This window comes from Aricia agestis, chromosome 8 (assembly GCF_905147365.1).
Source record: "Aricia agestis chromosome 8, ilAriAges1.1, whole genome shotgun sequence".
NCBI lineage: Eukaryota > Metazoa > Arthropoda > Insecta > Lepidoptera > Lycaenidae > Aricia > Aricia agestis.
In genome coordinates, this window is record NC_056413.1 from 10,553,034 (window position 1) to 10,570,372 (window position 17,339).

At 38.7% G+C, this 17,339-nt stretch overlaps 2 protein-coding genes across 5 annotated transcripts in view; both read left to right on the forward strand.

Moving 5' to 3' along the window:
• The first annotated feature begins 5,997 nt into the window (after positions 1–5,997).
• On the forward strand, positions 5,998–6,550 carry LOC121729974 (cytochrome c oxidase subunit 6A1, mitochondrial-like). The gene has a single exon (XM_042118750.1). The coding sequence runs from the start codon at positions 6,086–6,088 to the stop codon at positions 6,509–6,511; it is 426 nt and encodes a 141-aa protein (XP_041974684.1). The 5' UTR covers positions 5,998–6,085; the 3' UTR covers positions 6,512–6,550.
• A 5-nt stretch (positions 6,551–6,555) lies between these two features.
• Positions 6,556–17,339, forward strand: part of LOC121729972 (regulating synaptic membrane exocytosis protein 2) — a 40,795-nt gene continuing 30,011 nt past the window's right edge. The window contains exons 1-3 of one of the 4 annotated variants that reach the window (XM_042118742.1): positions 6,556–6,913; positions 15,824–16,028; positions 16,308–16,779. In XM_042118742.1, coding sequence (XP_041974676.1) covers positions 6,804–6,913; positions 15,824–16,028; positions 16,308–16,779 — 787 coding nt within the window. In that variant the 5' untranslated portion in view covers positions 6,556–6,803. The remainder of the gene's footprint in view (positions 6,914–15,823; positions 16,029–16,307; positions 16,780–17,339) is intronic. The other 3 variants (XM_042118744.1, XM_042118746.1, XM_042118743.1) reach the window with 3 other exon arrangements.

Consider the following 17,339-nt stretch of genomic DNA (forward strand, 5'->3'; position numbering starts at 1 on the left):
CCTCCCCCTAGTGACCACGCGTAGTATATGCCAAGACACCCCCCCTCCCCCCCCCTCCCCCCAACAATTGTTCACGTGGTATTGACAAGAATAATTTTTAATCATTTTGTAAGTTGAAAGAATAGATAGCAAATGAAAATAATTTGACTTATGTTTGTGCTTATTAAGTTATTTATTACAAAAGACTCTTTGCAAGTTAAGTATAATAATTATTGTACTACTTAGTGAAATATAGGAATAAAAATAATGATCACCAAAAATACTTTCATACCCAATAGCTTACCAAAAAGAAATACTTGACACCAATATTTATAATAATTATTACTACTTAATTACATATGGGAATAATAATAATGATCACCAAAAAATATAGATATATTTTTTGCTTATAGTGAGTTTACTGTGAAAGTGGCAGCGCTGAATGAGCAAATTTTTTTTCACTTTTGTATGGGTAAGCGCCCCAGTGAGCGATTTTCTCCATACAAAAGTGAAAAACAATTTGGTCTTTCAGCGCTGCTACTTTCACAGTGAACTCTAATGTAAGGAACACATACACACCCTAAAGTATTAGGCCCTTATGTTTATGTATACGTGGGAGAGCCATGCTTCAGCACGAATGGGCCGGCTCGACCGGAGAAATATCACGTTCTCACAGAAAACCGGCGTGAAACAGCGCTTGCGCTGTGTTTCGCCGATAGAGTGAGTTTACCGGAGGCCCAATCCTCTACCCTATTCCCTTCCCTACCCTCCCCATCCCTACCCTCCCCTATTACCCTATTCCCTCTTAAAAGGCCGGCAACTCACCTGCAGCTCTTCTGATGCTGCGAGTGTCCATGGGTGACTGAAGTCCATCAGGTGACCCGTTTGCTCGTTTGCCACCTTATTTCATAAAAAAATGTATAATATATAGTATAATAACTAGCGACCCGCCCCGGCTTCGCACGGGTATAAAATATATAGCCACTGAAAAAATGATTAAAATCGATTCAGCAGTTTTGATTTATATTACTATCGGTGGCCCGCATTGGTCGGTACCGCCGCAAAAGCTAAGTCTCGCAATTTTTAAATATGTAATATTATCTTCGAAAATATTCATTTAAATCATATACTGTAAAGGGCCATATACAGTATTAATGCCGTATTGGTTAAAATCGCTTCGAAAATTAGCTATTATTTGTCGTTAAAAGTATATGACAAAAACTTTTATTGTGGGATACACGGCCGTAGCTAGAGGGGGCATTGGGGGGCAATGCCCTACCTTAAAAACACAATGCCCTACCTTAAAAATATCAAAACCCTAGAAAATTATGACAATTTTTTTACTTCTGCCCTACATGTAACCAATGCTACCCTACCTCAAATCTGACTCTAGCTACAGCCCTGGTGGTATATCCATAAGAGATAGATATATACCATTGCGGAGTTTTCTGTAGACCTTTTCAATGTTTACAATACTTGGTAGTTGGTACATTATTTTGATAAATCTCGTAGGGTTCAGCCTGCGTTTGCAATATAAGCCGAAAAAATCACATTAGAAACTCCAACAGTATTTCTCCACTATTGGAATGTTATTACTTATTCCTTCCTCCTCCTCTTGAATCACTCTATCTTTTAAAGATAACCGCATCAAAATCCGTTGCGCAGTTTTAAAGATTAAAGGGAACAAAGGGAAATGAGGGAAAAAAACTTTGTTTTATAATATTTAGTGATAGTCTAAAATTACAATAGAACAATCAGAGAAATTAATTTCTAGGCAGATGGCGGACCTAAGTAATTTGGTTACGTTTACAGTTAAACTCAACCGACAGATCACAATTAACATTTAATTGACATAATCCGACTACATGACGTTGGTCTGTAAACTACCTAGGAATCAATTTCCTCGATGATACCCACTAGCTATTTTAGTCACGACTGTAGTTCAAATTGTAATCGAATACCAAGTATAGTAATTAATATGAGCTTCACCAAACTTCAAAATGCCTGATAAGTGACAACAGTGCCTGTTTTTTTTTAATGGCTGTTTGCTATAAATAACCATAATATTAAAATGCTAGTGTCAAGTATTAAATGGCGAGATTTTTTTTTTCATATGACGTTTCTCTCAGCGAAATTGACTACGTGACAAAACTCTAGACCCCCTCCCCCCCTCTCGTGACCGAGCGTAGTATTTTGAAGACCCCCCTCCCCCCCTAAATGGGTCACGTAGTATGGGTATGCTCCCTAATAGTAGTTACTTACAATGCGATGCTCTACGTACAATACAATTACCGAAAGATGTAATCCCGAGCTATCTGAATAAAGTAGACGATTGGGTGTTTATTCATGTACTTGCAATGACAATAATAGATAGGTAAAATTAATGTATTATTATAGGTATGCTAAACATTTTCTTTCCTTGACTATGCTAGGTGGTTGGATTCGATAGTACTGTGATATATTAGATACTAGCTGTTGCCCGCAACTTCGTCCGCGTGAATGTACGTTATTAAAATCGAGAAAATTTAACAGCCATCTACGACTCTTTTATTTGGATCTATATTACACACAAAATGTTTAATTTAATTCACCTCAGATACTTATCGTCTTGAAAAATCCTTTCTTCGAAGGTAAACAAATTGGAATTTGTTGTGTTAGACTGTTGATAAAAACGCTTGAAGGCACGGATTAAGTTCCTATAGCGCTGTCCACGATATCACCGTAGTATGCGACATCAGATTTACACTGTAGGTTTTCTAGCATTGTAGTTCTTTCGTCTTGGCAGAAAAAACTCTCCCAGAGAACATGATGAGATGTTTATTCAAACATATTGCCTTCGGTCGTACATATTCTACCATTTCTACCTATGTGCTCGACTCGACCGATGCTAGTAACTTACATCCGTAAAGTTTGACTTTAGAATTTCCATGGCCGGTAACGAATTGAGATACACAGTGGTCAATATCCATCCATGGTTTGGATAATCGTTTACAAATATTAGGAAAAGTTTTAAAGATCGACCTTTGCTAGAATTGGTAATTACTTTGGCTGTCGTTGTAAATTTCGAGGAGTTCCTTCAATTCCATTACTTAACAAGTCACCGTTTTTAGGGTTCCGTACCCAAAGGGTAAAAATGGGACCCTATTACTAAGACTTCGTTGTCTGTCCGTCTGTCTTCTCCAGGCTGTATCTCAAGAACCTTTATAGCTAGGGTTCTGAAATTTTTACTCAAAAGGAGGGCTCCCATAAAACAAACATGATTTTTTTGGCCTTTTTTTGCTTGATATCAGTAATGACAACAGGCAGGCAGTTGAAATTTTCACAGAATCCTTAATTATATGTGTACTTTAACGATTAAGTTTAAGGGGGGCTTCCATACAAAAACACAACTTTTGGCCTATTTTTTCTCTATAGCGGTACGGAACCCTTCGTGCGCGAGTCCGACTCGCACTTGGCCGATTTTATTGTAAAAATGGTGTCAAATTCTTGCAATCTATACAACAAAAAAATAATTTTGAAAATCTGACCACAAACAGCAAAGTAAACATTAACTCCTCCTTTTTTGAAAGTTGGTTAAAAAAGTATCTAAGATGTTGACCAAGGATGTAAGGTATCATCATGCCAAATTTCATTAAAATCGGTCCAGCGGATTCAGAGATTAGCAGACAATTATGATGATTACAAACAGACAAACAGACAAACAGACAGAGAAACAAAAATTTCAAAAACAGTTAAAATGTGTTCTATTACTCTTCTAACATGCCCCTGACTCGTTTTTTCAAGTTTATTTTCAATGTACAAAAATTTTACCTCTACGATTTTATTATAAGTATAGATAAGACATAGGTACATAATGGATCAGTATGGAGCAAAAGAGCACCTGTACCAAAAGTACAATATAAGAAAATTAAAACGACCAAAGCCATCCATGCCATTTTATACGTCCATCTCATCCCATGCCCCATTATAACTATTCATGATATTCTGGTTTTGCTCAAACATTCCAACGAGATTCCAACCAACAAGTACCCGATGTAGGTACCGTATGTTTATTTTTAACCGACTTCCAAAAACGAGGAGGTTATTTATTCGGCTGTGGATATTTTTTTTCTCTATGCCTACAAGACGCAAGTTAAAGTTATAGCCCGTCAAAAAAGTCACGACATTAATAGAGTCGCCACTTGTTTCCGGTGTGGCCTCTTATGGCCACACTGTATCCAGTCACTATAAAAGATTTTGATACTTTACATTAAATACAGTTAAAAAAAAACACGTTTTAAATAATATGATTTATATAATATTATATTACGTAGTTAAGAAAATTTGAAATAATTATGATGTAGTTATAGTGTGTGTTTAATTTACGACATTACAAGAAACAATTTAATCTATGTATGTAAAGTATTATAATCTTTGTATATGTCATAGTCTGTCTCTGTCAAGAAAGTGAAGAAATTAAAATGTGGCATCATCCCTTTCAAATCAATCTAAGAAAAAAGGGATGACATTACGATGTTTCCACTTTTAATTTCTTCACTTTCTTGATGGACTATATAAAAATGCAATAACTCGATTAAACGGTTGAACCGATGTGGCTAATTTTAGTCTTAAAATATTCCTGGAAGTCCAGGGAAGGTTCATAAGTGACACGAAGTTCACCGGGACATCCAGTCACTAGTTATATTATGAATTTATAGCACCTGTTATTTAAGTACCCTCTCCCTGAGAGCTGCAGAGCTACTTTGAAGACTGCCAGTGAAAGCTGAGAGAAGCTCACTCCTTTTTTTATTAAGGAACTACTTATTTAAGAAAATACAAAAAATAAATAAATGAAAAACAGGGTTTTGTTATTTTAATAAAATATAATCATCCAAAAAATCCAACTTTTAAGTTCTTGCCATGCAGAGCTTAATTTTCACTTTGCTTTAGTTACTATTTATATTTATTAGTGGAAACTTGTTATTGGCTCTCAGTTTTGTAATAGTTTTAGTTATAGTTATTATTATGTAGCTGTAAGTTTTCCTAAGAAAATAAAAATAAAAATAAAAAAATAATATTCTACAATGCAGCCGGAAACAGAATCATCGCCACTTTCTAGGTCCATGTAGTTACAGCAGTGGTGTCAAGAGGCACTTTCATCTTCAATAATCAGCTCTTCAATATCCTAATAAAGGGTTAATTCCCACTCCTTTTATTTATTTTCAGTGTTTTTTTCAAAATAATAGCATAAATTCTCCCAGTCATTTCGGTTATAACGAAACGCTTTTTCTGCTACCTGTAAATATAAAACGTAATAATTATAATATTATATAACGCTGCATCAAAGTGTTAAAAGAGTTAAGTACATACACTGTGACACGAGAATATTTTTATATACATCTAAGTTACATAATTACGTAAAGCACCTAAGTCAAAGTTTCAATCGTTGTAAGGCGCGTTATATGATAGATTTCTTTGACAGTTCATTGTTTACGTAAACATAAGGTTTATGTAAAGTTGTTGTTTTATTATACCACATAATACTTACTCAGGCTACTTGAAATTGCATTAAACAATAAATTTGACAAACAAAATTTATAAAACAAACGCATAATTACCTGCTACTATGGCGATTGAGCGAGCAGAATCGGAAATGTGGACGCGAGAGTTTCAGTGATATTTTCGCGGTTTACTATTTTTCTTCAATGAAAATCTTCGAATTTTCAGCACTATGACACGTCTTTCACTTTAATTATTAATAATAATCACAGTAGCATGTAGTTTTCACATTGTAAAACTAAATTTAAGCAAATTGAAAATCTTTGTCTTGTAAATTTTATGTCATAGAGTATTGATACAACAAAGGGACAAATATCAAAAGAGTGTTGCTATTGCTAAAAAAAAAGTTTCGCCTCCTAGACATTCTTGACGCACTATACGTATGATGATTACAAATTACAACATAAAAAAATGAAGCCAAACCTCAAAATATGTAATAAAAAATATAAACATGTCTATTAAAATAATGACACTGGACACATTTGGAAAGTCATAACAAAATCTTTTGTAAAATATTACGGTCTACTTATATTTTTTTAGAAAAGTTTTTACAAATTCGCAAGTGAATATGACATTTTCAGGGTTATTAACTCATTATAGTACATGCCAGTTGAGGCGGTTTTTTAGCAGCGGGTGCGAAACCAAATTGGAAACTAAGTGGGGGTGCAACCCGGCGCCGCCCGCCCGCCCGCCGACGTCCGAGTTTGGCCGCCCCCAGCCTATCCCGCCCAACCCCTGCTGCGTCGGCGCACCCCACAAACCCAACGCCAAAAGATTCAAATACTTATTTTTCTTCGTCGCCGTTCCCCTCATCGCGTTCCAGACGTACATGATTCACGGCATCGAGAAACCGCCGAAAGAGGATTGCCGGGAGTACGAGTACATGCTCATACGCACGAAGAGGTTCCCGTGGGGGGACGGCGTGAAATCTCTGTTCCACTCCGACGAGTACAACCACCTGCCCGGCGAGTGTGCGGCGGACGACGACGACTAGCCGGCCCGACGGAGGCCGAGAGTGAAACGACTGCGAATTTCGGTGACACTCGAGCGGAGGAGGGACGGTCGGCGGCACGGGCGCACGCATCGGAATTAGAAGGGCGTGCGACGGCGCGTCGGGCGCGTCGGAGGGCCGCGGATCAATACCGGCGTTGACGTCAGAGCGGGGTCGCGCGCCGTCGGCTCGCCCGGCATTGCTAAATAAACCTCCGGGCCGAGTAGCGCGGACGTCGCGCGGCACAGCACCGCAGAGCGGCGGGCCCGCGTCGCCGTCGCGGCTCGCCGCTGCCATGGACGACATGCCGGACCTGTCGCACCTCACGCCAGAGGAGCGCGCCATCATCGAGGGCGTCATAATGCGGCAGCGCCAGGAGGAGCAGCGCGAGCACGAGATCATGAGGTGTGCCCGACCCCCGCCAGCCCCCGCACGCTCCTACCAGCCCCCGCCCACCCCCGCTGCACCATATGTGAAAGTGTTCGTAGCGAGATAAATCGTACGGTCACGTAAAACTGAACCGATCTAATTAATGCAAAATCAGTTCTAGCTATGGCCATTTTGTTCTCGTGTCGGTATGTATCTATCGATATGAGTAGTGATGACAAAATCGACGAATACCTACTTCGTGTGCATCTATAGTAACTTTTATGCCTTTTTTAATATTGTTAAAATCAAACAACGAAATTATTTATAAGTTTTCATGTGGCAAGATATTAAGTGAATATTATATCCATTTGAAACGTTGAAAATCTCGGGGTGTCATTACAAACGACGGCCGCGCAATAGCAATAAAATGTCGCACAGATAGTTTCAGCTGTAATAAATAATACAATAATTCAATTATAAACCTTATATTTCATTTGTAAGGTTTATTCTGAGATACGTACACTTCGAGCGATGCCTCCATATTTCCAGGGAAGTAATTTTCCATTGTAACAAAATAATCAATGTTGCCTTTATTCGTCCTTCGCTACGTTTTCTCAACTTTATGCAATTTAATTAGATCTAACCGGGTACTTAAAGTAAATTAAGTAGTAAGCTACGATTTTAATCTGGCCACTAAATCAGCAGCCGTTTTTGGAGCGTGGATGCAGTAAGGTATTTCAGTGACCTACTTTCTAACCTGCATAGCACAGACCTAAATGAGTACACATTTTCTTTAGTAATATTGTATTGAAATATTTAACAAAGAAAATATTTACTGAAGTCGTTCCTGCAATTATGTGAATAGGGCCGAATGTTACTATTTATAGACGCGCTGCCAGTAGGTAGCTCGGTCCATTTACCAAAGCTGAAAAAGTATTATTACTTAGTTACCTTTTGTTACTGAATTACGAGCGAAGTAGTTTTAAATGTAAGTTTGCACTCTACGTAGAGTTTGAGAATATCTTAAAGAACTCTTACTTAGAACTTATTTTCACAAAAGGAACTGTAGAGTATGTAAAGGTAACCAATTTAAAACTGTTATTTCCTTTCTAAATATTTTCGTAGTTATTAATTTTATTAATTTCGTACTATTTAAAGTTTAAGCCCACGGCTCCCCATGCGTAATCACATGAAACTATCTAACTTCTACCTATCACAAGATATCATTTTTTCAGAACATCGTATGTGTTCATATTAAGTCTTTAATAATAGAACACTTTAATCTACTATCTACTACCATCTTCCTCCCACGTAAAAATGTGATCAAAGTTCAAACTCTGTTATATTTCCTTCAAATACAAACAATTTTCTATCTATACTATCTATGCTTAATATTATAAAGCGGAAGAGTTTGTTAGTTTGCTTGTTTGTTTGAACGCGCTAATCTCAGGAACTACTGGTCTGATTTGAAAAAATCTTTTGAGTGTTAGACAGCCCATTTATCGAGGAAGGCTATAGTATAGGCTATATTTTATCACGCTAAGACTAATAGGAGCGAAGAAATAGAGGAAAATGTGGGAAAAACGGGGGGAAATTATTTGAAAGGGCTTATTTGAATGCGCTAATCTCAGGAACTACTGGTCCGAATTGAAAAATTCTTTCAGTAATAGATAGCCCATTTATCGAAGAAGGTTATAAGCTATATTTTATCACGCTAAAACTAATAGCAGCGAAGAAATAGAGGGAAATGTGGAAAAAACGGGATAAATTATTTGAAAGGGCTTAATGCTTATCTCACGAACTACTGGAGCAATTTTTCTGTTATTTGGCACCGATGAGAATTGTAGACCACGTGAAGGATCATAGGCTATTTTTTGTGGACTCATTTGTCTGTGAAATATCTAATTTACGCGGGCGAAGCCGCGCGGTACGTCTAGTTTTGAATATTTTTAATACCTACCTTATTTAAAATTTTGTATTGGTGTTTCTTACCTTGCAAGTTGCAAGGTAAGAACGGCAAATCCTAAAAAATATTTCTAGAGTTTGTATTATAATTACGCTTCATCGTTTGGCCGATTTTAATGAACCACGTTTTAATAAATGGCTAAATCAGTAGGTATACTGGCCTTTGTAATTATTATAACGCCTCCGTGGTCTAGTGGTATAGAGCGCGCCTCTTGACTCAGAGGTCGTGGGTTCGATTCCCGCGTTGGAAACATGTTATTTCCAAGTTTGGTTAGGCTTAGGACGATGCAGGCTGATCACATTATTGTCTGACAAGTAAGATGATCCATGCGTCGGATGGGCATGTAAAAAGTCGGTCCTGCGCCTGATCTCTCGCCGGTCGTGTCGGTCTTCCGTCCCACTGGGTTATGAGAGTAAAGGAAGTGCACAAGAGAGTGCTCTTTTTTTATTTTATTTAACTGTTTATTGCACACACAAATTTTTACATGAAATATACACAGAAGAAAGACGACACAACAGGTACTGCCTATCTCTAATAGAAATATCTTCCAGCAGTCCTACGGAGAGAGATGTGATGGGAATTATCAGATAGGGCGTGCTCTTGTGAACTGCGCACACACTTGGGCACTATAAAATTACTCCTGCGTAGCTGGCCTGGTTTCAATGAAACCGGCCACCGTCACCGAAACCGGTGTGGGAGCTATTATTATTATTATTATTATTAGATTAATTTATGTAAACACATTTAAATATAATAACTACTTAGTTCTGTCTCTGATATAAATTATGTCCTAAAGCGAATTTTTTTCTTTTATCAGTTTTTTTTTGTTATTAGGTCCGACCGATAGTCAGTTATTTGTACCATACCTATATGTTTGTTAGTAGGGAAAATATTTTTATAAGGTAAATAATAGTCTAAAGAGCTCTTATTAGATATTAATAATACCATGATACACCGTTTCTAGGGTACCCAAAGGATATAAGTAATAACGGGACCCTATTACTGAGACTTCGATATCTGTCCGTCTGTCTGTCTGTCTTCAGACTGTATCTCAATTCTCAAGTTTTAATAATTATATCAATCGAACCGCGCGCTATAGCTAGACTTATGAAATTTTCATAAATTGTGTATTTCTGTTGCCGCTATAACAACAAATACTAAAAACAAAAGAAATTAAATATTTAAGGTGGGTTCCCATACAACATACGAGATTTTTAGCTTTTTAGGGTTCCGTACCCAAAGGGTAAAAACGGGACCCTATTACTGACACCTTAGATAAATGATTGGTCTCGCGCGCGCGGTCGTAGCGCACGCGCGAGACCAATCATTCATCTAAGACTGACACGTTATTTGTATGGGGGCCCCCCTTAAATATTGAATTTATTTTATTTTTAGTATTAGTTGTTATAGCGGCAACAGATATACACAATCTGTGAAAATTTCAGAAGTCTAGCTATAGCGGTTCTTGAGTTACAGCCTGGAGACACACAGACAGACAGACGGACAGACATTGAAGTCTTCGTAATAGGGTCCCGTTTTTACCCTTTAGGTACGGAACCCTAAAAAGGTAAAGTTTGTTTTTTATTAGTATTAGTATTAGTATAGTGTTTTTTATTGTAGGAGGTAATCTCTGAAACTACTGAGGGGTTAGCCAAGATGAATATCGCTTCGTTATAGAATCGTCAACCAAAAATGTATAGAAAAAATTGTCCGATTGCAAAAAAATTAACACCGATAGAAAGCTGGTGTGTTCCTAAGTGTCATATTGTATGCCACGAGTATATTTTATCATTACAAAAAGTTAGGTTTTTTTCCTGAAATTATGCCGTTCTCAGAATTCCACGCGGACGAAGCCGCGGACAAAAGCTAGTTCAGTACATGCCTTTATATACCTAATGCTTTTTGTATATAATTTCGCCATGCCTATGTATATTAAAACGACAGTCATTTTTAATGAGAATAGTACTTTGAAGCGGACTGGATCGAACAAGAAACAAACCTGCATTAATTTTAAAATAAATGTTATTAAATAAGTAGGGAATATGCACGATTTTAGGGCTCCGTATCGAAAGGGTTAAGAGGGCGACTAACCCCAAAAAATTAAACATCGTCCTTCTCTCTTCACACTCACGCCCGTCTTTCATATGCCAGGTGAAAAAGAACGACGCGGACTCATCACCAAATTAGTTTTTTCTCAATAACTCGATAAATATACAACATTTATAAAATCCGCTAGGTCGATCTCTTCAATGATAGAATTTTATACAAATTCGTGAAAACTAGATGCATCATTGTGATTTTTTTCTATCGAGAAAATTTTAAGATATCGTGTTTTGCTCAGATCGAATTCTCGGAAATATAATGTAGTATCCTATTTTAGAAAATGAAACAATTCGGGGCTTATTTTCAAGTAAAAAAATGAATTATAAAACCGACACTTTAGGGTTAGTCGCCCCCTTAAAGCGGGACTCTTTTACTGTCACTTCGATGTCTGTTCGTCTCTCTGTCTCCAGGCTGTATCTCAAGAACCGCTATAGCTAGAATTCTGAAATTAGTACGGATAGTGTATTTCTGTTGCCGCTATAACAACAAATACTAAAAACAAAATAAAATTGATGTTAATTATAGAGGGCTCCCATTTAACGAACATCATTTTTAGCCATTTTTTACGTAATCAGTAATGGCAACCTACCTGTTACCATTATAAAACTATATTTTTATCACGCTTCAATTTTATTGAACCGTTTATTTGACAGTTTTTTGATAATAGATTGAAGACACGCGATGTTCAATATCAATTATCAACCCTAGACAGTCAATAATATTACGCAAAACGTGATTTTGCGCAATAAAATTTCTGGTCTAGGGACCCGCTTAGACATAATTATTTATTTTATTTAAGCCTTTTTAGAAAGAGAGATCCATATACATATTGTGTAACCGTGACGTCATAATATCACAGCAATCAGAGATTTTTTCGTCAGTTCACGTATTTTATTACTAAATTATAATTCTTGATTGAGTTAGTTGTAAGATCAATATTTTTTTAAAAGCTTGATACTTACTCAAATCAATAACAGATTACAGAACGTCCAGGAAACACGATGTGTTACAGGAAATTACCTCATCCACATTCTAACAAAGCCAGCCCTCAGGGAATTGACATTATAGTTTGCATTATTTGTATAATATTGTAGCAATTGTATACATCGAATATATTCTTTACTAATTATTGCATAATAAAATATATTGGGTGTAATCCGCATCTTCATTGGAATAGAAATGGAATTACAATATAGTAAGTATATACAAAACTATATCTATGTGTTTTCCTGACACTTAAATTATTATCTGCATAATTTCATTGAAATCACTTCAGTGGTTCAGTGTGGCGTCAGACTTGCTTCAGACACAATTTCGCGTTTATAATAATTAATATTGAAGACAATTTAAGTGGATGAAGTGGGTAAAAAACAAGGCCTCTACATCCGTTATGGATGATTTATTCAGTATTTTCAGAGCGAACCACTCTTCAAATACTGTAGTGCCTAGGACAAGATTTTTAAATGTCCGTACCTATAATTGCCCAATCACAGACGGCATTCTCGCAACATAGTCGGCCTAGTTCAGAGGAATGAGCCGGTCAATACGTCTGGGACTAACCGTGTGCGGGTTATTTCACGATGTTTTCCTTCGCTGTACGATCGTCCGTATTATGTTCTTGAGATTTGAAAATGTCTCATTGGTACACGCCTCCACCCGGGATCGAGCCTGCGCCCTTTAATAATCTATATATCTATACTTAATATTATAATTCTGCAGAGTTTACAGTTATAGTTTGTTTGTTTGTTTGAACGCGCTCATCTCAGGATAGGCTCTAATAGGAGCGAAGAAATAGAGGAAAATGTGGAAAAAAACGGGAGAAATTATATGATAGTACTTATTTGAACGCGCTAATCTCAGGAACTACTGGGCCGATTTAAAAAATTCTTTCAATGTAAGATAGCTCATTGATTGAGAAAGGCTATGGGCTATATTTTATTACGCATAGACTAATTGTAGCAAATAAATAGAGGAAAATGTGGAAAAAACGGGGGAAATCATATGAAAGGGCTTATTTGGACGCGCTAATCTCAGGAACTACTAGTCCGATTTTAAAAATTCGTTCAGTGTTAGATAGCCTATTTATCGAAAAAGGTTATAGGCTATATTTTATCTCACTGAGACTAATAGGAGCTAAGAAGTAGAGGAAAATGTGGAAAAAACGTGGGAAATTATATGAAAGGGCTTATTTGAACGCGCTAATCTCAGGAACTACGGGTCCGATTTGAAAAATTCTTTTAGTGTTTGATAGCCCATTTATCGAGGAAGGTTATAAGCTATATTTTATCACGCTAAAACTAATAAGAGCAAAGAAATAGAGGAAAATGTGGAAAAAACGGAGGGAAAATATTTGAAATTGCTTATTATCTTAAGAACTACTGGAGCAATTGTTATGTTATTTGGCAAACATGAAGAATAGATCACGTGAAGGGACAAAGGCTATTTTTTGCGGAAAAATGTACGGTTGCGTAAAATTCCTAAATTACGCAAGCAAAGCCTCGCGGAACGATATATATACCATCCTCATCACCTTGATGAGTGGCAGTCTTCCACAGTGCGTTTTTCGCGTAACTTTCTGCCGCGCTCTGTAAAACTCTGGAATGAACTGTCACCAGCAGTATTTCCAGACCGATACGACCGGCAAACCTTCAAGAAAAGAGCGTATTCCCTCTTAAAAGGCCGGCAACGCACCTGCAGCTCTTCTGATGTTGCGTGTGTCCATGGGCGACGGTAGTTGCTTACCATCAGGTGACCCGTTTGCTCGTTTGCCCCCTTATTTAATAAAAAAAAAAAAAAAAATATATATATATATATATATATATATATATATATATATATATATATATATATATATATATATATATATATTTTTAATAATAAATATAAATAATTTTATAATATAATCGTAGGAAACTTGGGATGTGATCTACTATGCTAACGCGGACGAAGTCGCGGGCAACGGCTAGTTATCTATAATCTAACATTTTAATACATAAGAGCAATTAAGTTAACTTATTTGAACAGACCTTGTAACTTACCTAACAGCTATGTCTACACTATGCACTTTCATCTTCAATTTTCGTCACCTTCTTTCATTCAACTTTTGTTTTGGCGCATTCAATAAATTATTGTATGCGTCAACGAACGCGAACGCAACGCCAACATTGTCATTTTACTGGGTGGAATATGTGCGACTTATGTGGTCATAAGAAATTCCAGAAAAAAAACCAAGCGAAAGTTTTGAATACGATCAGAGCGCATGCGTCGCGGGCATGCCTCACGTGCGCTGTTGACTGTGCTATAGTGTGGCCACTGGACATAGCTAATTTATCATCTAGCTAATTCATCTAGCTATACATAGAATTCGCATTTTTTTTATTTTAAATCATTTTCCTGGTTCTAAAGCCTCCGTTTAATGCAAAAAAACAACAGTGTTAAAATTGTTAGTTATTTACTTCATCCACTCATGTCTTCATTTTGAAAGTAAATATTATGTAGATGTTAGTTGTAACAATAGCAATGCAATAACATGCAACCATTAAAAAAACCGGCCAAGTGCGTGTTCGGCCACGTGCAATGTAGGGTTCCGCAGTACCGCTAGTTTTTGATTGGTCAATGACAGGACATTTATAACGTGTTTTACACTACTTACAACATCATTTCAGTTACGTTCAAAGGAATTTGAACGAAAAGTTCCTTTATACTTTGTCGAATACATTTTTTTTAGTTGATCGTCTATTACTAAATAACTTATATAAGTAAAGTCTTCTTAGCCATGATAGTTTCCTTTTAAATTAAGCATATTTTTTACTCTTGTAAATTTTTTCACATTTCTAGAAGCAACCGTTTAGCTGGTAAAAGGGGGGACACCTAACGACTTTTTCCACTTTAAAACTTCATATTTCACAAATGGATCGCTTAATCGAAAAATGATCTATGAATGCTCATAATATTTAAAAAAATATTATCCTACGACACCCCACACGGTGGGGTGGGCGCGAAAAAAAAAATTCATCCCCGCTTGATGTGTAGGGGAGGTCCCATAAATTTTTGTTTTTTATTTTGTCGGCACCATTAATATGTGCCAAATTACAGCTTTGTAGGCCCTATAGTCTCTGAGCAAAACCGCGCACAGACAGACGGACGGACAGACCGAAACTATAAGGGTTCTTTGTTGACTACGGAACCCTAAAAAGAAGCTTAAAGCCGATTTTGATAAAAAATAAAACAATTGTTCAACTTCAGGCGTGAGTGCATTCGTATTTCCAGTTGCATAACAGTTAAGAAATCAAATGTATTGCAACCGAAGCCTTATATTTTCATGTATCGTTACTATGCGATGTGAGGTCGAGTATTGGCCTTCCGTCGAGTGGCCGCCCACTGTGATACCTGCGATACCTGCGATATAGAGATAACACTCGGATTTTAACATCGAGTGCTTTTCATTTCCACTCACCTTTTCTGCGCTCCATTTCATTAGTAGGCCCACGTAATTTCAAAAATGCAAATGCATTCGAAAAAGCCAGTTACGAATGATGTATATCGTATACTGTACATTGTACAATGCGTATTATTAAGAACAAGATGATACACACAACTCAGTTGCGCCGTAAATCATAATTTGTTTATCGAGCGGAAACCGTACTTTTTTTCCTATAAAAACAATTCTATGTCCTTCCCCGTCTCTCAAAGTATCTTCACACCTATTTTATTATTCGTAGCTTCACACCCAATTTTGCCTAAATCGACTTAGTCGTTTAAGCGTGACAGACCGACAGACAGACACATTTATAATATTAGTAAGAAATAATTTAATTGGTATATGGAATATAGATAAAAGATTTCTTGAATACTAACATGAACAAATGTTGTGGCAGACGCAAACAAGACGAAGTAGCGGTGTTGGAGCAGACGATACGGACTCGGAATGAGATGCAGCGCGCGGCGGGGGTGGAGCTGGCCGCCACCTGCCACATCTGCCTCAAGACCAAGTTCGCGGACGGCGTCGGCCACTCCTGCCACTACTGCCGTGTACGCTGCTGCGCGCGCTGCGGCGGCAAGGTCACGCTGCGATCCAACAAGGTCTGCCACACCCTAGACGCCTGTCTCGCTTCTGCTGAAAGACACTGAGTCACGCCAACGCACTACATCATCTTCATCGGTTTGACTTAGGAGTTTCTATTTAGATGAAATCGTGTAGCCGAGTCTACGGTTATCATTGTTCTAGAATGAAATTTCGTTCGCTATCATTTCGATTGGCCAAAACGAAGCGGCGGGAATTTTTTATACTTTTCACACTCTACTATCTTGCATGTCACGAGTCACGACACGTTAAATATTTAGGATAGCGTTCGCTTCCAGGTTATTTGGGTTTGCATACTTTGTCGCAAAAAGCAAGAGTTACTCTCCAAAACCGGGCAGTGGATCCACAAGAGCGCCGGGCCGGACTCGATGCTGTGGCAGATGGAGGCGGACATGCGCGGGCTGCCGCCGCAGGACGGCTCCATGGACAAGCGGCCCAAGCTGGAGCGAGCGCACAGCGCCGCGGAGAAGGAGAACCTGCCCCTGCAGCGGTCGGGGTCGGCGCTGCGGCGGCAGTACAGCCAGCAGGAGGCGCGCTGCTACGGCGAGCTGGAGGGGCTGGCGCGCACGCACCCGCATCTCGTGCACCCGCGCCAGAAGGCGGCGTACGGCGTGGAGGACGTGCCGGTGCCGCCCACGTCGCAGCTGATGCCGCCGCCCGGCACTCATCTGCCGCTGCCGCCGCGCTCGTCCTCCTCCGACGACGAGGTGCCGGAGTGCACCTCCGACACCGACGAGTACCGGGACCGCGGTGAGTCCGCACGCCGCCCGCCGCTTCCCCTCCCGATGTCTCGTTTCCCCTCCGTCCATGCAATTTTATTTATCACCCGACACTACAGCTACACACACCACACGCATTTTCCGATATCCGACGATAGTTCGGGTCGTCCACCGTGACGCACCACCCGTCCTCCACTTTCGCAGCAGATAAAGTTAAGGTGTTCCGTGCGAGGTGTTTAAATTTTAACAGACCCTAGCGTTTCCTTCCAGGTAATCTAGCGAACTTCTCTCGGTATATTAAAGAGCACCTGAACTCACTCTTAGGTACATAACATCTCCGTTGACCTCATGTCCGATCATGTAGCGTGTCCCCGCGACACGAGGTGTATCACCGACATGTTACTCGATCTGTAGTCTGTATACAGCTCCGACTGACCATCGTCCACCATCTATGTTACGTGTTGTAACTTGTAACGCATATGTTAGCGCGCCGTACGCGTGTAGCGCGCCCGCGCCCGGTTCGCCCCTGACCAGCTATCGACTGTTCGCAGGTAATAAAGATAGGAGCGGTCCCGCGGCCTCCAGGAACCA

Coding starts and splice junctions, on each gene's coding strand:
- LOC121729974 (XM_042118750.1), top strand. CDS start 6,086: ATGACATTTTCAGGGTTATTAACTCATTATAGTACATGCCAGTTGAGG.